Here is a 22,261-nt window from a genome sequence, read left to right as displayed (position 1 = left end):
AGAGAGAGAGGGGCGGGGTGAAGAGAGAGAGGGTGTATGAACTCAGGAACACCCCGTACTACTCTCATCCTTGTCTCCCTCTCTGTTCCCCATCAATTATTCACTTATTTCAATAACCAGATCATTCTACACCCCCCCCCCCCCCCCCCCCCCCCCACACACACACACATGTTCTGTATCTTAAGCAATCACACACACACACAGTACCATACTGTATGTATGAAGACAACACACACACATCTCAAACTCATCCTTGACCTACTCCGACCACGCCTCACAAACACACACACACTGTACGTTGCTGTGTTCTGCTAATATTACCGCAAAACCATATTCAGAAAGAGGTTGAGTAGAAGGAAGATTCTCCTTAGATACAGAACCAACTCATTAAAAACACAGGAGACAGGCTTGAAACATTCATTACAAGGAGAGAGGAGAGAGTGTATCTTGAGCTAAAGAGACCGATTTACTGGAGCAACTCCTGCAGGAGGGAAGAGAACTGTTACAAAGCTGAAGCCTGGTTTCACCCTGACTACCAGGTGATGCTAAATGCATCATACAGGGATTATTTCTGTATTTTGAAAGTCACCTATCTTGAAAACTTGATTGCTGACAAAATGAAACAAATACCAAAAGATTGTTTTTGGGAGGAGATTTCCTTTCAGGCTGAGTTGACATTTAGCTCACCTCTCTTCTCCTCCCTCTACAGGAGAACATGTTGTATTGAAGTAGAAACGGAGAGTGACCCCCCCCCCCCCCCCCACAATAACACACCTGCAGTATAAAAGCTAACCTACGACACCCTCCTCACCCCCCTCCCAACCCATCCCCACCCACCCCTGACTCCACAGTGACCCTGACCCCTAGACCGCTGACCTGGGAGTTGACGTCCATGCCGGCCTCCAGCAGGGTGTGCACGGCTGAGTGGTGCCCGTTGCGGGCGGCCAGGTGCAGGGGTGTGTGGCGCCTTGTCCCATGGCTGCTCATCAGGTTGGGGTGGGCGGTCACCAACATACAGACCACCTGGGAAGGGAGGAGAAGGGAGGAGAGGGGAGGAGAAGGGAGGAGAGGGGAGGAGAGAGGGGTTCAAGCCCAAAGGACATGAGATCTAAGATCTAAATGTGTAGTTATTTGATACAGGCCCTTGTCCGTTACTTTGTTTTCAGACAGTCAAGACCACAAGCCACGTCAGGACCAAACGTATGTGGACATCTCCTCGTCGAACATCTCATTTCAAAATCATAGGCATTAATATGGAGTTGGTCCCCCCTTTGCTGCTATAACAGCCTCCACTCTTCTGGGAAGGCTTTCCACTAGATGTTGGAACATTACTGTGGGGACTTGCTTCCTTTCAGCCACAAGAGCATTAGTGATGTTGCGCACTGATGTTGGGCGATTAGGCCTGGCTCGCTGTCGGCATTCCATTTCATTCCAAAGCTGTTCGATGGGGTTGAGATCAGGGCTCTGTGCAGACCAGTCAAGTTCTTCCGCACCAATCGACAAACCATTTCGGTATGGACCTCGCTTTGTGCACGGGGGCATTGTCATTCTGAAACAGGGCCTTCCCCAAACTGTGCCACAAAGTTGGAAGCACAGAATCGTCTAGAATGTCATTGTATGCTGTAGCGTTAAGATTTCCCTTCACTGAAACTAAGGGGCCCAAACCATGAAAAACAGCCCCAGACCATTATTCCTCCTCCACCAAACTTTACAGTTGGCACTATGCATTGGCCAGGTAGTGTTCTTCTGGCATCTGCCAAATCTAGATTCGTCGGACTGCCAGATGGTGAAGTGTGATTCATCACTCCAGAGAACGCGTTTCCACTGCTCCATAGTCCAATTGCGGCGAGATTTAGACCACTCCAGCATACGCTTGACATTGACCATGGTTATCTTAGGCTTGTGTTTGGCTGCTCAGCCATGGAATCCCATTTCATGAAGCTCCCAACAAACAGTTATTGTGCTGAAGTTGCTTCCAGTTTGGAACTCGGTGGTGTTTCAACCGAGGACAGACGATTTTTACGCGCTACACGCATCAGCACTCGGGAGTCCCATTCTGTGAAATTGTGTGGCTACCACTTCGTGTCTGAGCCGTTGTTGCTCCTAGACGTTTCCACCTGACAATAACAGTACTTATAGTTGACTGGAGCAGCTCTAGCAGGGTAGAAATTTGATGAACTGACTTGTTGGAAAGGTGACATCCTATGACGGCACCATGTTGAGTCACTGAACTCTTCAGTAAGGCCATTCTACTGCCAATGTGTGACTATGGAGATTGCATGGCTGTGTGCTCAATTACTTACACCTGTCAGCAACGGGTGTGGCTGAAACAGCCAAATCCACTAATTTGAAGGGGTGTCCACATACTTTTGTATATATAGTGTATTGTTGTAGTCCTAAACTGGCACAACTCTCAAACACCCTCTCTCTCTCTATCCAATGCATTTATAAAATAATTTTCTAGACCACAGAGAAAAAGCAGAATCAGAGGCAGATTGGCTTGGGGAAACTCTGTAGAAGAAAGAAACCTTGCTCAGGTCCATCCTCACCTGAAGTCGTCCGTAGAGCGCGGCCAGGTCCAGGGGCGTCTCGTCGCGGCTGTTCCTCATGGTGGGGTCTGTCAGCTCCTGCAGTAGGATGGACACCACCTCAGAGTGGCCGTACTGGGCCGCACAGTGCAGCGCTGTCTCCCTCTCATGGTTCTGTATACAGGGGGGAACAACTGTCTGAGTAAAAAAACTATGTATCGCTTCACAATATGGATCCATCTATTATGTTGACCTCATGGACTGTCAGTCTTTGCATCCACAGCTCCATCTACTGTGTGGGACAAACTCTAGTGTCACACACACAGTTGACCAGAGGACTCTCCTGAATCTCCAGGGCAGTGTGCTTCTCTTCAACCCAATTCATCTGTCCCAGAACTGCCCACAGTGGCCTTCTATCCCCCCCTGCTAACAGTCTATGGTCAGTGTAGCCTTCTATCCCCCCTGCTAACAGTCTATGGTCAGTGTAGCCTTCTATCCCCCCTGCTAACAGTCTATGGTCAGTGTAGCCTTCTATCCCCCCTGCTAAAAGTCTATGGTCAGTGTAGCCTTCTATCCCCCCCTGCTGTCCGTCTATGGTCAGTGTAGCCTTCTATCCCCCCTGCTAAAAGTCTATGGTCAGTGTAGCCTTCTATCCCCCCCTGCTGTCCGTCTATGGTCAGTGTAGCCTTCTATCCCCCTGCTGTCAGTCTATGGTCAGTGTAGCCTTCTATCCCCCCCTGTTAACAATCTATGGTCAGTGTAGCCTTCAATCCCCCCCTGCTGTCAGTCTACGGTCAGTGTAGCCTTCTATCCCCCCTGCTAACAGTCTATGGTCAGTGTAGCCTTCTATCCCCCCTGTTAACAGTCTATGGTCAGTGTAGCCTTCTATCCCCCCTGTTAACAGTCTATGGTCAGTGTAGCCTTCTATCCCCCCTCCTAACAGTCAATGGTCAGTGTAGCCTTCTATCCCCCCTGCTAACAGTCTATGGTCAGTGTAGCCTTCTATCCCCCCCTGTTAACAATCAATGGTCAGTGTAGCCTTCTATCCCCCCTGCTAACAGTCTATGGTCAGTGTAGCCTTCTATCCCCACTGTTAACAATCTATGGTCAGTGTAGCCTTCTATCCCCCTGCTGTCAGTTTATGGTCAGTGTAGCCTTCTATCCCCCCTGCTGTCAGTCTATGGTCAGTGTAGCCTTCTATCCCCCCTGCTAACAGTCTATGGTCAGTGTAGCCTTCTATCCCCCCTGTTAACAATCTATGGTCAGTGTAGCCGTCTATCCCCCCTGCTAACAGTCTATGGTCAGTGTAGCCTTCTATCCCCCCTGCTAACAGTCTATGGTCAGTGTAGCCTTCTATCCCCCCTGTTAACAGTCTATGGTCAGTGTAGCCTTCTATCCCCCCTGCTAACAGTCTGTGGTTAGTGTAGCCTTCTATCCCCCCCGTTAACAGTCTATGGTTAGTGTAGCCTTCTATCCCCCCCGTTAACAGTCTATGGTTAGTGTAGCCTTCTATCCCCCCCTGCTAACAGTCTATGGTCAGTGTAGCCTTCTATCCCCCCTGTTAACAGTCTCTGTCAGTGTAGCCTTCTATCCCCCCTGCTGTCAGTCTATGGTCAGTGTAGCCTTCTATCCCCCCCTGTTAATAGTCTATGTTCAGTGTAGCCTTCTATCCCCCCTGCTAACAGTCTATGGTCAGTGTAGCCTTCTATCCCCCCTGCTAACAGTCTATGGTCAGTGTAGCCTTCTATCCCCCCCTGCTGTCCGTCTATGGTCAGTGTAGCCTTCTATCCCCCTGCTGTCAGTCTATGGTCAGTGTAGCCTTCTATCCCCCCCTGTTAACAATCTATGGTCAGTGTAGCCTTCTATCCCCCCCTGCTGTCAGTCTATGGTCAGTGTAGCCTTCTATCCCCCCTGCTAACAGTCTATGGTCAGTGTAGCCTTCTATCCCCCCCTGTTAACAATCTATGGTCAGTGTAGCCTTCTATCCCCCCTGCTAACAGTCTATGGTCAGTGTAGCCTTCTATCCCCACTGTTAACAATCTATGGTCAGTGTAGCCTTCTATCCCCCTGCTGTCAGTCTATGGTCAGTGTAGCCTTCTATCCCCCCCGCTGTCCGTCTATGGTCAGTGTAGCCTTCTATCCCCCCCTGCTGTCAGTCTATGGTCAGTGTAGCCTTCTATCCCCCCTGCTAACAGTCTATGGTCAGTGTAGCCTTCTATCCCCCCTGTTAACAGTCTATGGTCAGTGTAGCCTTCTATCCCCCCTGCTAACAGTCTATGGTCAGTGTAGCCTTCTATCCCCCCTGTTAACAGTCTATGGTCAGTGTAGCCTTCTATCCCCCCTGCTAACAGTCTATGGTTAGTGTAGCCTTCTATCCCCCCCGTTAACAGTCTATGGTTAGTGTAGCCTTCTATCCCCCCCGTTAACAGTCTATGGTTAGTGTAGCCTTCTATCCCACCCTGCTAACAGTCTATGGTCAGTGTAGCCTTCTATCCCCCCTGTTAACAGTCTCTGTCAGTGTAGCCTTCTATCCCCCCTGCTGTCAGTCTATGGTCAGTGTAGCCTTCTATCCCCCCCTGTTAATAGTCTATGTTCAGTGTAGCCTTCTATCCCCCCTGCTAACAGTCTATGGTCAGTGTAGCCTTCTATCCCCCTGCTAACAGTCTATGGTCAGTGTAGCCTTCTATCCCCCCTGCTAACAGTCTATGGTCAGTGTAGCCTTCTATCCCTCCCTGCTGTCCGTCTATGGTCAGTGTAGCCTTCTATCCCCCCCTGCTGTCAGTCTATGGTCAGTGTAGCCTTCTATCCCCCCTGCTAACAGTCTATGGTCAGTGTAGCCTTCTATCCCCCCTGCTAACAGTCTATGGTCAGTGTAGCCTTCTATCCCCCCTGTTAACAGTCTATGGTCAGTGTAGCCTTCTATCCCCCCTGTTAACAGTCTATGGTCAGTGTAGCCTTCTATCCCCCCTGCTAACAGTCTATGGTCAGTGTAGCCTTCTATCCCCCCTGCTAACAGTCTATGGTCAGTGTAGCCTTCTATCCCCCCTGCTAACAGTCTATGGTCAGTGTAGCCTTCTATCCCCCCTGCTAACAGTCTATGGTCAGTGTAGCCTTCTATCCCCCCTGCTAACAGTCTATGGTCAGTGTAGCCTTCTATCCCCCCTGCTAACAGTCTATGGTCAGTGTAGCCTTCTGCTAACAGTCTATGGTCAGTGTAGCCTTCTGCTAACAGTCTATGGTCAGTGTAGCCTTCTATCCCCCCTGCTAACAGTCTATGGTCAGTGTAGCCTTCTATCCCCCCTGCTAACAGTCTATGGTCAGTGTAGCCTTCTATCCCTCCCTGCTAACAGTCTATGGTCAGTGTAGCCTTCTATCCCCCCTGGTAACAGTCTATGGTCAGTGTAGCCTTCTATCCCCCCTGCTAACAGTCTATGGTTAGTGTAGCCTTCTATCCCCCCCGTTAACAGTCTATGGTCAGTGTAGCCTTCTATCCCCCTGTTAACAGTCTATGGTCAGTGTAGCCTTCTACCCCCCCTGCTAACAATCTATGGTCAGTGTAGCCTTCTATCCCCCCCTGCTAACAGTCTATGGTCAGTGTAGCCTTCTATCCCCCCTGCTGTCCGTCTATGGTCAGTGTAGCCTTCTATCCCCCCTGTTAACAGTCTCTGTCAGTGTAGCCTTCTATCCCCCCTGCTGTCCGTCTATGGTCAGTGTAGCCTTCTATCCCCCCCTGTTAACAGTCTATGGTCAGGGTAGCCTTCTATCCCCCCTGCTAACAATCTATGGTCAGTGTAGCCTTCTATCCCCCCTGTTAACAATCTATGGTCAGTGTAGCCTTCTATCCCCCCGTGTTAACAATCTATGGTCAGTGTAGCCTTCGATCCCCCTGCTAACAGTCTATGGTCAGTGTAGCCTTCTATCCCCCCTGTTAACAGTCTCTGGTCAGTGTAGCCTTCTATCCCCCCTGTTAACAATCTATGGTCAGTGTAGCCTTCTATCCCCCCTGTTAACAATCTATGGTCAGTGTAGCCTTCTATCCCCCCTGCTGTCTGTCTACGGTCAGTGTAGCCTTCTATCCCCCCCTGTTAACAATCTATGGTCAGGGTAGCCTTCTATCCCCCCTGCTAACAGTCTATGGTCAGTGTAGCCTTCTACCCACCTGTTAACAGTCTCTGTCAGTGTAGCCTTCGATCCCCCTGCTAACAGTCTATGGTCAGTGTAGCCTTCTATCCCCCTGTTAACAGTCTATGGTCAGTGTAGCCTTCTATCCCCCCTGCTAACAGTCTATGGTCAGTGTAGCCTTCTATCCCCCCTGCTAACAGTCTATGGTCAGGGTAGCCTTCTATCCCCCCTGCTAACAGTCTATGGTCAGTGTAGCCTTCTATCCCCCCCTGTTAACAGTCTATGGTCAGTGTAGCCTTCTATCCCCCCTGCTAACAGTCTATGGTCAGTGTAGCCTTCTATCCCCCCTGCTAACAGTCTATGGTCAGTGTAGCCTTCTATCACCCCTGTTAACAATCTATGGTCAGTGTAGCCTTCTATCCCCCCTGCTAACAGTCTATGGTCAGTGTAGCCTTCTATCCCCCCGTGTTAACAATCTATGGTCAGTGTAGCCTTCTATCCCCCCTGCTAACAGTCTATGGTCAGTGTAGCCTTCTATCCCCACTGTTAACAATCTATGGTCAGTGTAGCCTTCTATCCCCCTGCTGTCAGTCTATGGTCAGTGTAGCCTTCTATCCCCCCCTGCTGTCCGTCTATGGTCAGTGTAGCCTTCTATCCCCCCCTGCTGTCAGTCTATGGTCAGTGTAGCCTTCTATCCCCCCTGCTAACAGTCTATGGTCAGTGTAGCCTTCTATCCCCCCCTGTTAACAATCTATGGTCAGTGTAGCCTTCTATCCCCCCTGCTAACAGTCTATGGTCAGTGTAGCCTTCAATCCCCCCTGTTAACAGTCTATGGTCAGTGTAGCCTTCTATCCCCCCTGCTAACAGTCTATGGTCAGTGTAGCCTTCTATCCCCCCTGTTAACAGTCTATGGTCAGTGTAGCCTTCTATCCCCCCTGCTAACAGTCTATGGTTAGTGTAGCCTTCTATCCCCCCCGTTAACAGTCTATGGTTAGTGTAGCCTTCTATCCCCCCCGTTAACAGTCTATGGTTAGTGTAGCCTTCTATCCCACCCTGCTAACAGTCTATGGTCAGTGTAGCCTTCTATCCCCCCTGTTAACAGTCTCTGTCAGTGTAGGCTTCTATCCCCCCTGCTGTCAGTCTATGGTCAGTGTAGCCTTCTATCCCCCCCTGTTAATAGTCTATGTTCAGTGTAGCCTTCTATCCCCCCTGCTAACAGTCTATGGTCAGTGTAGCCTTCTATCCCCCTGCTAACAGTCTATGGTCAGTGTAGCCTTCTATCCCCCCTGCTAACAGTCTATGGTCAGTGTAGCCTTCTATCCCCCCCTGCTGTCCGTCTATGGTCAGTGTAGCCTTCTATCCCCCCCTGCTGTCAGTCTATGGTCAGTGTAGCCTTCTATCCCCCCTGCTAACAGTCTATGGTCAGTGTAGCCTTCTATCCCCCCTGCTAACAGTCTATGGTCAGTGTAGCCTTCTATCCCCCCTGTTAACAGTCTATGGTCAGTGTAGCCTTCTATCCCCCCCTGTTAACAGTCTATGGTCAGTGTAGCCTTCTATCCCCCCTGCTAACAGTCTATGGTCAGTGTAGCCTTCTATCCCCCCTGCTAACAGTCTATGGTCAGTGTAGCCTTCTATCCCCCCTGCTAACAGTCTATGGTCAGTGTAGCCTTCTATCCCCCCTGCTAACAGTCTATGGTCAGTGTAGCCTTCTATCCCCCCTGCTAACAGTCTATGGTCAGTGTAGCCTTCTATCCCCCCTGCTAACAGTCTATGGTCAGTGTAGCCTTCTGCTAACAGTCTATGGTCAGTGTAGCCTTCTGCTAACAGTCTATGGTCAGTGTAGCCTTCTATCCCCCCCTGCTAACAGTCTATGGTCAGTGTAGCCTTCTATCCCCCCTGCTAACAGTCTATGGTCAGTGTAGCCTTCTATCCCTCCCTGCTAACAGTCTATGGTCAGTGTAGCCTTCTATCCCCCCTGGTAACAGTCTATGGTCAGTGTAGCCTTCTATCCCCCCTGCTAACAGTCTATGGTTAGTGTAGCCTTCTATCCCCCCCGTTAACAGTCTATGGTCAGTGTAGCCTTCTATCCCCCCTGTTAACAGTCTATGGTCAGTGTAGCCTTCTACCCCCCCTGCTAACAATCTATGGTCAGTGTAGCCTTCTATCCCCCCCTGCTAACAGTCTATGGTCAGTGTAGCCTTCTATCCCCCCTGTTAACAGTCTCTGTCAGTGTAGCCTTCTATCCCCCCTGTTAACAGTCTCTGTCAGTGTAGCCTTCTATCCCCCCTGCTGTCCGTCTATGGTCAGTGTAGCCTTCTATCCCCCCCTGTTAACAGTCTATGGTCAGGGTAGCCTTCTATCCCCCCTGCTAACAATCTATGGTCAGTGTAGCCTTCTATCCCCCCTGTTAACAATCTATGGTCAGTGTAGCCTTCTATCCCCCCGTGTTAACAATCTATGGTCAGTGTAGCCTTCGATCCCCCTGCTAACAGTCTATGGTCAGTGTAGCCTTCTATCCCCCCTGCTAACAGTCTATGGTCAGTGTAGCCTTCTAACCCCCCTGCTAACAGTCTATGGTCAGTGTAGCCTTCTAACCCCCCTGTTAACAGTCTATGGTCAGTGTAGCCTTCTAACCCCCCTGTTAACAGTCTATGGTCAGTGTAGCCTTCTATCCCCCCTGCTAACAATCTATGGTCAGTGTAGCCTTCTATCCCCCCCTGCTAACAGTCTATGGTCAGTGTAGCCTTCTATCCCCCCTGCTGTCCGTCTATGGTCAGTGTAGCCTTCTATCCCCCCCTGTTAACAGTCTCTGTCAGTGTAGCCTTCTATCCCCCCTGCTAACAGTCTATGGTCAGTGTAGCCTTCTATCCCCCCTGCTAACAGTCTATGGTCAGTGTAGCCTTCTATCCCCCCTGTTAACAGTCTATGGTCAGTGTAGCCTTCTATCCCCCCCTGTTAACAGTCTCTGGTCAGTGTAGCCTTCTATCCCCCCTGTTAACAATCTATGGTCAGTGTAGCCTTCTATCCCCCCTGTTAACAATCTATGGTCAGTGTAGCCTTCTATCCCCCCTGCTGTCCGTCTACGGTCAGTGTAGCCTTCTATCCCCCCCTGTTAACAATCTATGGTCAGGGTAGCCTTCTATCCCCCCTGCTAACAGTCTATGGTCAGTGTAGCCTTCTACCCCCCCTGTTAACAGTCTATGGTCAGTGTAGCCTTCTATCCCCCCTGCTAACAGTCTATGGTCAGTGTAGCCTTCTATCCCCCCTGCTAACAGTCTATGGTCAGTGTAGCCTTCTATCCCCCCTGTTAACAATCTATGGTCAGTGTAGCCTTCTATCCCCCCTGCTAACAGTCTATGGTCAGTGTAGCCTTCTATCCCCCCTGCTAACAGTCTATGGTCAGTGTAGCCTTCTATCCCCCCTGCTAACAGTCTATGGTCAGTGTAGCCTTCTATCCCCCCTGCTAACAGTCTATGGTCAGTGTAGCCTTCTATCCCCCCTGCTAACAGTCTATGGTCAGTGTAGCCTTCTATCCCCCCTGCTAACAGTCTATGGTCAGTGTAGCCTTCTATCCCCCCTGTTAACAGTCTATGGTCAGTGTAGCCTTCTATGCCCCCCTGCTAACAGTCTCTGTCAGGGATGGGCAACTGGCAGCCCTCCTTTTAGTAGTCACTCAGATGTCATATAAAAAAATGGCAAAATGTGTACAATTGCAGGGGTGATGCTAAAATGTTTTGCTCGCAAGGTGAGGGAGGGGGGACTATTGCACATCCCTGGTCTATGGTCAGTACCACACAACCTCCTTGTCAGGTCACATGCTCAGGATAATAATCGCCGTACAGGGCAGTACAGAGCACCGCCGTACAGGGCAGTACAGAGCACCGCCGTACAGGGCAGTACAGAGCACCGCCTTACAGGGCTGTACAGAGCACCGCCGTACAGGGCTGTACAGAGCACCGCCGTACAGGGCTGTACAGAGCACCGCCGTACAGGGCTGTACAGAGCACCGCCGTACAGGGCTGTACAGAGCACCGCCGTACAGGGCAGTACAGAGCACCGCCGTACAGGGCAGTACAGAGCACCGCCGTACAGGGCTGTACAGAGCACCGCCGTACAGGGCTGTACAGAGCACCGCCGTACAGGGCTGTACAGAGCACCGCCGTACAGGGCTGTACAGAGCACCGCCGTACAGGGCTGTACAGAGCACCGCCGTACAGGGCTGTACAGAGCACCGCCGTACAGGGCTGTACAGAGCACCGCCGTACAGGGCTGTACAGAGCACCGCCGTACAGGGCAGTACAGAGCACCGCCGTACAGGGCTGTACAGAGCACCGCCGTACAGGGCTGTACAGAGCACCGCCGTACAGGGCTGTACAGAGCACCGCCGTACAGGGCAGTACACGACACCGCCGTACAGGGCAGTACACGACACCGCCGTACAGGGCAGTACACGACACCGCCGTACAGGGCAGTACACGACACCGCCGTACAGGGCAGTACACGACACCGCCGTACAGGGCAGTACACGACACCGCCGTACAGGGCAGTACACGACACCGCCGTACAGGGCAGTACACGACACCGCCGTACAGGGCAGTACACGACACCGCCGTACAGGGCAGTACAGAGCACCGCCGTACAGGGCAGTACACGACCCCGCCGTACAGGGCAGTACACGACACCGCCGTACAGGGCAGTACACGACACCGCCGTACAGGGTAGTACAGGACACAGCCGTACAAGGTAGTACAGGACACAGCCGTACAAGGTAGTACAGGACACAGCCGTACAAGGTAGTACAGGACACAGCCGTACAAGGTAGTACAGGACACAGCCGTACAAGGTAGTACAGGACACAGCCGTACAAGGTAGTACAGGACACAGCCGTACAAGGTAGTACAGGACACAGCCGTACAAGGTAGTACAGGACACAGCCGTACAGGGTAGTACAGAGCACAGCCGTACAGGGTAGTACAGAGCACAGCCGTACAGGGTAGTACAGAGCACAGCCGTACAGGGTAGTACAGAGCACAGCCGTACAGGGTAGTGCAGAGCACAGCAGGAGAGCGTTACAAAAAGGAATGACTGGTTCCACAAGCATGCTGTTGATACTGTATACCACACACATATATTTACACAGACACACACATACATATATATACATATATATATATACATATATATATATACATATATACACATATACATATATATACATATATATATATACATATATACACATATACATATATAAACACATATACATATATATATATACATATACATATATATATATATACATATATATATATATACATATATATATATATATATATATATATATATATATATATATATATATATATACATATATATATATACACACACACACACACACATATATATGTACACACATACATACACACACACACACACACACATATATATACACACACACAGTCTCTCTCTGTTTCTCCCTCTTACAGACAAACACTCTCAGAAACACGTTCTCTCTCACATACGCACACACAGGCACATCAGGGTTCATTGTGGACATGAGATTGAATGGAAAGTAATGTGCTGGTTCAATTAATAGAGGAAACATCCTTTTCCTCCTAATTTTGTGTGTGTACTGTGTGGGTGTGTGAGTAGAGAGTGTGTTTTTTATTTATTTTATTTCGCCAGGTAGGCTAGTTGAGAACAATTTCTCATTTGCAACTGCGACCTGGCCAACATAAAGCATAGCAATTTGACACATACAACAACACAGAGTTACACATGGAATAAACAAAACACACAGTCAATAATACAGTAGAAAAATAAGTCTATATACAATGTGAGCAAATGAGGTGAGATAAGGGAGGTAAAGGCAAAAAAAGGCCATGGTGGCGAAGTAAATACAATATAGCAAGTAAAACACTGGAATGGTAGATGTGCAGTGGAAGAATGTGCAAAGTAGAAATAGAAATAATGGGGTGCAAAGGAGCTAAATAAATACAGTAGGGGAAGAGGTAGTTGTTTGGGCTAAATTATAGATAGGCTATGTACAGGTGCAGTAATCAGTGAGCTGCTCTGACAGCTGGTGATTAAAGCTAGTGAGGGAGATAAGTGTTTCCAGCTTCAGAGATTTTTGCAGTTCGTTCCAGTCATTGGCAGCAGATAACTGTAAGGAAAGACGACCAAAGGAGGAATTGGCTTTGGTGGTGACCAGTGAGATATACCTTCTGGAGCGCGTGCTACGGGTGGGTGCTGCTATGGTGACCAGTGAGCTGAGATAAGGCGGGGCTTTACCTAGCAGAGACTTGTAGATAACCTGTAGCCAGTGGGTTTGGCGACGAGTATGAAGCGAGCGCCAACAAACGAGAGCGTACAGGTTGCAATGGTGGGTAGTGTATGGGGCTTTGGTGACAAAACGGGTGGCACTGTGATAGACTGCATCCAGTTTGTTGAGTAGAGTGTTGGAGGCTATTTTACAGATGACATGAGTTGGACCGATGAGTTGGACCGCAGAGTGAAGGAAAAGCAGCCAACAAGTGCTCAGCATATGTGGGAACTCCTTCAAATCTGTTGGAAAGCATTCCTCATGAAGCTGGTTGAGAGAATGCCAAGAGTGTGCAAAGCTGTCATCAAGGAAAAGGTACACAAACACATACATATATACACACACGGGCATGTATAGTATGAACATACATACTATTCCAGACCCCCCTTTTTTCACTGCTATTGCCTTCTTTCCCCCTGACTCTGAAACAGCATACACCCCTGGAATATTCTCTTCACACATACACACTCCCCCTCTCCTACCACTTTTGTGCCTCAGTACATGCCTGCTCCCTCTTCCCTCGAGAGCTATGGCACTCCCCTCTTCCTCTCCTCATCCCTCTTTAATTTATTCCTCTCTGCAGTACAGTGGAGGGAAGGAGAGAGAGAGAGCGCGAGAGAGAAATCGAGAGAGCGCGAGAGAGAGAGCGAGAGAGGTAAAGAGAGAGCGAGAGAGGTAAAGAGAGAGCGAGAGAGGTAAAGAGAGAGCGAGAGAGGTAAAGAGAGAGCGAGAGAGGTAAAGAGAGAGCGAGAGAGGTAAAGAGAGAGCGAGAGAGGTAAAGAGAGAGCGAGAGAGGTAAAGAGAGAGCGAGAGAGGTAAAGAGAGCGAGAGGGGTAAAGAGAGTGAGATAGAAAAAGAGAGAAGAGAGAGTGAGAGAAGAGAGAGAGCGAGAGAAGAGAGGGAAAGAGAGAGAGAGAAGAGAGAGGGAAAGATAGAGAGAGAAGAGAGAGAGCGAGAGAAGAGAGGGAAAGAGAGAGAGAACAGTGATGAAAAAAAGGTAAAAGACACAAACCCACACAGTAAACACATACTGACCGACGCAGGGGGCAAAAACACTACAGCCTGCTACAGCACTGCGCCTGACGGGCCAATCAAACGCTCCGTTACCCCTTTTCTATCCCCCCTCCTCCCCTTTCTATAGTGGAATCTTCCATAACAGAACTGTGCGCACTGCTGATACAGAGAGGGTGGGATAGAGACAGGGAACCGTCACTCCATGTTGTCAAAGGAAGCCAATATATTTCCATTAGCTCTGACAGCTTACTGATATCAGCCAGCAGACAGCGCATAATCGCTGAATGAGCTATAAGCAACAGCTACCTGCTGCTAATAACACACCCATACCTGGCTGTCATAACGTGTTCTGCTAATAACACACCAATACCTGGCTGTCATAACGTGTTCTGCTAACAACACACCAATACCTGGCAGTCATAACGTGTTCTGCTAACAACACACCAATACCTGTCTGTCATAACGTGTTCTGCTAATAACACACCAATACCTGTCTGTCATAACGTGTTCTGCTAATAACACACCAATACCTGTCTGTCATAACGTGTTCTGCTAATAACACACCAATACCTGTCTGTCATAACGTGTGCTGCTAATAACACACCAATACCTGTCTGTCATAACGTGTTCTGTTAATAACACACCAATACCTGTCTGTCATAACGTGTTCTGCTAATAACACACCAATACCTGTCTGTCATAACGTGTTCTGCTAATAACACACCAATACCTGTCTGTCATAACGTGTTCTGCTAATAACACACCAATACCTGTCTGTCATAACTTGTTCTGCTAATAACACACCAATACCTGTCTGTCATAACGTGTTCTGCTAATAACACACCAATACCTGTCTGTCATAACGTGTTCTGCTAATAACACACCAATACCTGCCTGTCATAACGTGTTCTGCTAATAACACACCAATACCTGTCTGTCATAACGTGTGCTGCTAACATCACACCAATACCTGTCTGTCATAACGTGTGCTGCTAATAACACACCAATACCTGTCTGTCATAACGTGTGCTGCTAATAACACACCAATACCTGTCTGTCATAACGTGTTCTGCTAATAACACACCAATACCTGTCTGTCATAACGTGTTCTGCTAATAACACACCAATACCTGTCTGTCATAACGTGTTCTGCTAATAACACACCAATACCTGGCTGTCATAACGTGTTCTGCTAACAACACACCAATACCTGTCTGTCATAACGTGTTCTGCTAACAACACACCAATACCTGTCTGTCATAACGTGTTCTGCTAACAACACACCAATACCTGTCTGTCATAACGTGTTCTGCTAACATCACACCAATACCTGTCTGTCATAACGTGTGCTGCTAATAACACACCAATACCTGTCTGTCATAACGTGTGCTGCTAATAACACACCAATACCTGTCTGTCATAACGTGTTCTGCTAATAACACACCAATACCTGTCTGTCATAACGTGTTCTGCTAATAACACACCAATACCTGTCTGTCATAACGTGTTCTGCTAATAACACACCAATACCTGGCTGTCATAACGTGTTCTGCTAACAACACACCAATACCTGTCTGTCATAACGTGTTCTGCTAACAACACACCAATACCTGTCTGTCATAACGTGTTCTGCTAACAACACACCAATACCCGTCTGTCATAACGTGTTCTGCTAACAACACACCAATACCCGTCTGTCATAACGTGTGCTGCTAATAACACACCAATACCCGTCTGTCATAACGTGTTCTGCTAATAACACACCAATACCCGTCTGTCATAACGTGTTCTGCTAATAACACACCAATACCTGTCTGTCATAACGTGTTCTGCTAATAACACACCAATACCTGTCTGTCATAACGTGTTCTGCTAATAACACACCAATACCTGTCTGTCATAACGTGTTCTGCTAATAACACACCAATACCTGTCTGTCATAACGTGTTCTGCTAATAACACACCAATACCTGGCTGTCATAACGTGTTCTGCTAACAACACACCAACACCTGGCTGTCATAACGTGTTCTGCTAACAACACACCAATACCTGTCTGTCATAACGTGTTCTGCTAACAACACACCAATACCTGTCTGTCATAACGTGTTCTGCTAACAACACACCAATACCTGTCTGTCATAACGTGTTCTGCTAACAACACACCAATACCTGTCTGTCATAACGTGTTCTGCTAACAACACACCAATACCTGTCTGTCATAACGTGTTCTGCTAACAACACACCAATACCTGTCTGTCATAACGTGTTCTGCTAACAACACACCAATACCTGTCTGTCATAACGTGTTCTGCTAACAACACACCAATACCTGTCTGTCATAACGTGTTCTGCTAACAACACACCAATACCTGTCTGTCATAACGTGTTCTGCTAACAACACACCAATACCCGTCTGTCATAACGTGTGCTGCTAATAACACACCAATACCCGTCTGTCATAACGTGTTCTGCTAATAACACACCAATACCTGTCTGTCATAACGTGTTCTGCTAATAACACACCAATACCTGTCTGTCATAACGTGTGCTGCTAATAACACACCAATACCTGTCTGTCATAACGTGTGCTGCTAATAACACACCAATACCTATCTGTCATAACGTGTTCTGCTATCAACACACCATTACCTGTCTGTCATAACGTGTGCTGCTAATAACACACCAATACCTGTCTGTCATAACGTGTTCTGCTAACAACACACCAATACCTGTCTGTCATAACGTGTGCTGCTAATAACACACCAATACCTGTCTGTCATAACGTGTTCTGCTAACAACACACGAATACCTGGCTGTCATAACGTGTGCTGCTAATAACACACCAATACCTGTCTGTCATAACGTGTGCTGCTAATAACACACCAATACCTGTCTGTCATAACGTGTTCTGCTAATAACACACCAATACCTGTCTGTCATAACGTGTGCTGCTAATAACACACCAATACCTGGCTGTCATAACGTGTTCTGCTAATAACACACCAATACCTGTCTGTCATAACGTGTGCTGCTAACAACACACCAATACCTGTCTGTCATAACGTGTGCTGCTAATAACACACCAATACCTGTCTGTCATAACGTGTTCTGCTAACAACACACCAATACCTGTCTGTCATAACGTGTTCTGCTAATAACACACCAATACCTGTCTGTCATAACGTGTGCTGCTAATAACACACCAATACCTGTCTGTCATAACGTGTTCTGCTAACAACACACCAATACCTGTCTGTCATAACGTGTTCTGCTAACAACACACCAATACCTGTCTGTCATAACGTGTTCTGCTAATAACACACCAATACCTGTCTGTCATAACGTGTTCTGCTAATAACACACCAATACCTGTCTGTCATAACGTGTTCTGCTAATAACACACCAATACCTGTCTGTCATAACGTGTTCTGCTAATAACACACCAATACCTGTCTGTCATAACGTGTTCTGCTAATAACACACCAATACCTGTCTGTCATAACGTGTTCTGCTAATAACACACCAATACCTGTCTGTCATAACGTGTTCTGCTAATAACACACCAATACCTGTCTGTCATAACGTGTGCTGCTAATAACACACCAATACCTGTCTGTCATAACGTGTTCTGCTAATAACACACCAATACCTGTCTGTCATAACGTGTTCTGCTAATAACACACCAATACCTGTCTGTCATAACGTGTTCTGCTAATAACACACCAATACCTGTCTGTCATAACGTGTTCTGCTAATAACACACCAATACCTGTCTGTCATAACGTGTTCTGCTAATAACACACCAATACCTGTCTGTCATAACGTGTTCTGCTAATAACACACCAATACCTGTCTGTCATAACGTGTTCTGCTAATAACACACCAATACCTGTCTGTCATAACGTGTGCTGCTAATAACACACCAATACCTGTCTGTCATAACGTGTTCTGCTAACAACACACCAATACCTGTATGTCATAACGTGTTCTGCTAATAACACACCAATACCTGTCTGTCATAACGTGTTCTGCTAATAACACACCAATACCTGTCTGTCATAACGTGTGCTGCTAATAACACACCAATACCTGTCTGTCATAACGTGTTCTGCTAATAACACACCAATACCTGTCTGTCATAACGTGTTCTGCTAATAACACACCAATACCTGTCTGTCATAACGTGTTCTGCTAATAACACACCAATACCTGTCTGTCATAACGTGTGCTGCTAATAACACACCAATACCTGTCTGTCATAACGTGTGCTGCTAATAACACACCAATACCTGTCTGTCATAACGTGTTCTGCTAATAACACACCAATACCTGTCTGTCATAACGTGTTCTGCTAATAACACACCAATACCTGTCTGTCATAACGTGTGCTGCTAATAACACACCAATACCTGGCTGTCATAACGTGTTCTGCTAACAACACACCAATACCTGTCTGTCATAACGTGTTCTGCTAATAACACACCAATACCTGTCTGTCATAACGTGTTCTGCTAATAACACACCAATACCTGTCTGTCATAACGTGTTCTGCTAATAACACACCAATACCTGTCTGTCATAACGTGTTCTGCTAATAACACACCAATACCTGTCTGTCATAACGTGTTCTGCTAATAACACACCAATACCTGTCTGTCATAACGTGTTCTGCTAATAACACACCAATACCTGTCTGTCATAACGTGTTCTGCTAATAACACACCAATACCTGTCTGTCATAACGTGTGCTGCTAATAACACACCAATACCTGTCTGTCATAACGTGTTCTGCTAACAACACACCAATACCTGTATGTCATAACGTGTTCTGCTAACAACACACCAATACCTGTCTGTCATAACGTGTTCTGCTAATAACACACCAATACCTGTCTGTCATAACGTGTGCTGCTAATAACACACCAATACCTGTCTGTCATAACGTGTTCTGCTAATAACACACCAATACCTGTCTGTCATAACGTGTTCTGCTAATAACACACCAATACCTGTCTGTCATAACGTGTTCTGCTAATAACACACCAATACCTGTCTGTCATAACGTGTGCTGCTAATAACACACCAATACCTGTCTGTCATAACGTGTTCTGCTAATAACACACCAATACCTGTCTGTCATAACGTGTTCTGCTAATAACACACCAATACCTGTCTGTCATAACGTGTGCTGCTAATAACACACCAATACCTGGCTGTCATAACGTGTTCTGCTAACAACACACCAATACCTGTCTGTCATAACGTGTTCTGCTAATAACACACCAATACCTGTCTGTCATAACGTGTTCTGCTAATAACACACCAATACCTGTCTGTCATAACGTGTTCTGCTAATAACACACCAATACCTGTCTGTCATAACGTGTGCTGCTAATAACACACCAATACCTGTCTGTCATAACGTGTGCTGCTAATAACACACCAATACCTATCTGTCATAACGTGTTCTGCTATCAACACACCATTACCTGTCTGTCATAACGTGTGCTGCTAATAACACACCAATACCTGTCTGTCATAACGTGTTCTGCTAACAACACACCAATACCTGTCTGTCATAACGTGTGCTGCTAATAACACACCAATACCTGTCTGTCATAACGTGTTCTGCTAACAACACACGAATACCTGGCTGTCATAACGTGTGCTGCTAATAACACACCAATACCTGTCTGTCATAACGTGTGCTGCTAATAACACACCAATACCTGTCTGTCATAACGTGTTCTGCTAATAACACACCAATACCTGTCTGTCATAACGTGTGCTGCTAATAACACACCAATACCTGGCTGTCATAACGTGTTCTGCTAATAACACACCAATACCTGTCTGTCATAACGTGTGCTGCTAACAACACACCAATACCTGTCTGTCATAACGTGTGCTGCTAATAACACACCAATACCTGTCTGTCATAACGTGTTCTGCTAACAACACACCAATACCTGTCTGTCATAACGTGTTCTGCTAATAACACACCAATACCTGTCTGTCATAACGTGTGCTGCTAATAACACACCAATACCTGTCTGTCATAACGTGTTCTGCTAACAACACACCAATACCTGTCTGTCATAACGTGTTCTGCTAACAACACACCAATACCTGTCTGTCATAACGTGTTCTGCTAATAACACACCAATACCTGTCTGTCATAACGTGTTCTGCTAATAACACACCAATACCTGTCTGTCATAACGTGTTCTGCTAATAACACACCAATACCTGTCTGTCATAACGTGTTCTGCTAATAACACACCAATACCTGTCTGTCATAACGTGTTCTGCTAATAACACACCAATACCTGTCTGTCATAACGTGTTCTGCTAATAACACACCAATACCTGTCTGTCATAACGTGTTCTGCTAATAACACACCAATACCTGTCTGTCATAACGTGTGCTGCTAATAACACACCAATACCTGTCTGTCATAACGTGTTCTGCTAATAACACACCAATACCTGTCTGTCATAACGTGTTCTGCTAATAACACACCAATACCTGTCTGTCATAACGTGTTCTGCTAATAACACACCAATACCTGTCTGTCATAACGTGTTCTGCTAATAACACACCAATACCTGTCTGTCATAACGTGTTCTGCTAATAACACACCAATACCTGTCTGTCATAACGTGTTCTGCTAATAACACACCAATACCTGTCTGTCATAACGTGTTCTGCTAATAACACACCAATACCTGTCTGTCATAACGTGTGCTGCTAATAACACACCAATACCTGTCTGTCATAACGTGTTCTGCTAACAACACACCAATACCTGTATGTCATAACGTGTTCTGCTAATAACACACCAATACCTGTCTGTCATAACGTGTTCTGCTAATAACACACCAATACCTGTCTGTCATAACGTGTGCTGCTAATAACACACCAATACCTGTCTGTCATAACGTGTTCTGCTAATAACACACCAATACCTGTCTGTCATAACGTGTTCTGCTAATAACACACCAATACCTGTCTGTCATAACGTGTTCTGCTAATAACACACCAATACCTGTCTGTCATAACGTGTGCTGCTAATAACACACCAATACCTGTCTGTCATAACGTGTGCTGCTAATAACACACCAATACCTGTCTGTCATAACGTGTTCTGCTAATAACACACCAATACCTGTCTGTCATAACGTGTTCTGCTAATAACACACCAATACCTGTCTGTCATAACGTGTGCTGCTAATAACACACCAATACCTGGCTGTCATAACGTGTTCTGCTAACAACACACCAATACCTGTCTGTCATAACGTGTTCTGCTAATAACACACCAATACCTGTCTGTCATAACGTGTTCTGCTAATAACACACCAATACCTGTCTGTCATAACGTGTTCTGCTAATAACACACCAATACCTGTCTGTCATAACGTGTTCTGCTAATAACACACCAATACCTGTCTGTCATAACGTGTTCTGCTAATAACACACCAATACCTGTCTGTCATAACGTGTTCTGCTAATAACACACCAATACCTGTCTGTCATAACGTGTTCTGCTAATAACACACCAATACCTGTCTGTCATAACGTGTGCTGCTAATAACACACCAATACCTGTCTGTCATAACGTGTTCTGCTAACAACACACCAATACCTGTATGTCATAACGTGTTCTGCTAACAACACACCAATACCTGTCTGTCATAACGTGTTCTGCTAATAACACACCAATACCTGTCTGTCATAACGTGTGCTGCTAATAACACACCAATACCTGTCTGTCATAACGTGTTCTGCTAATAACACACCAATACCTGTCTGTCATAACGTGTTCTGCTAATAACACACCAATACCTGTCTGTCATAACGTGTTCTGCTAATAACACACCAATACCTGTCTGTCATAACGTGTGCTGCTAATAACACACCAATACCTGTCTGTCATAACGTGTTCTGCTAATAACACACCAATACCTGTCTGTCATAACGTGTTCTGCTAATAACACACCAATACCTGTCTGTCATAACGTGTGCTGCTAATAACACACCAATACCTGGCTGTCATAACGTGTTCTGCTAACAACACACCAATACCTGTCTGTCATAACGTGTTCTGCTAATAACACACCAATACCTGTCTGTCATAACGTGTTCTGCTAATAACACACCAATACCTGTCTGTCATAACGTGTGCTGCTAATAACACACCCATACCTGTCTGTCATAACGTGTTCTGCTAATAACACACCAATACCTGTCTGTCATAACGTGTGTGTTGA

General features: G+C 46.7%; 1 protein-coding gene across 1 annotated transcript in view; it reads right to left on the bottom strand.

Moving 5' to 3' along the window:
• LOC129866062 (ankyrin repeat and sterile alpha motif domain-containing protein 1B-like) overlaps positions 1–22,261 on the bottom strand; it is a 355,742-nt gene that overhangs the window by 230,048 nt on the left and 103,433 nt on the right. The window contains exons 4-5 of the mRNA XM_055939185.1: positions 2,550–2,702; positions 877–1,023 (exon numbers count right to left, since the gene is read on the bottom strand). Coding sequence (XP_055795160.1) covers positions 877–1,023; positions 2,550–2,702 — 300 coding nt within the window. The remainder of the gene's footprint in view (positions 1–876; positions 1,024–2,549; positions 2,703–22,261) is intronic.

Source organism: Salvelinus fontinalis, chromosome 11, assembly GCF_029448725.1.
Source record: "Salvelinus fontinalis isolate EN_2023a chromosome 11, ASM2944872v1, whole genome shotgun sequence".
NCBI lineage: Eukaryota > Metazoa > Chordata > Actinopteri > Salmoniformes > Salmonidae > Salvelinus > Salvelinus fontinalis.
Note: the sequence above shows the minus strand (reverse complement) of the source record. Positions and strands in the feature narration are given on the sequence as shown.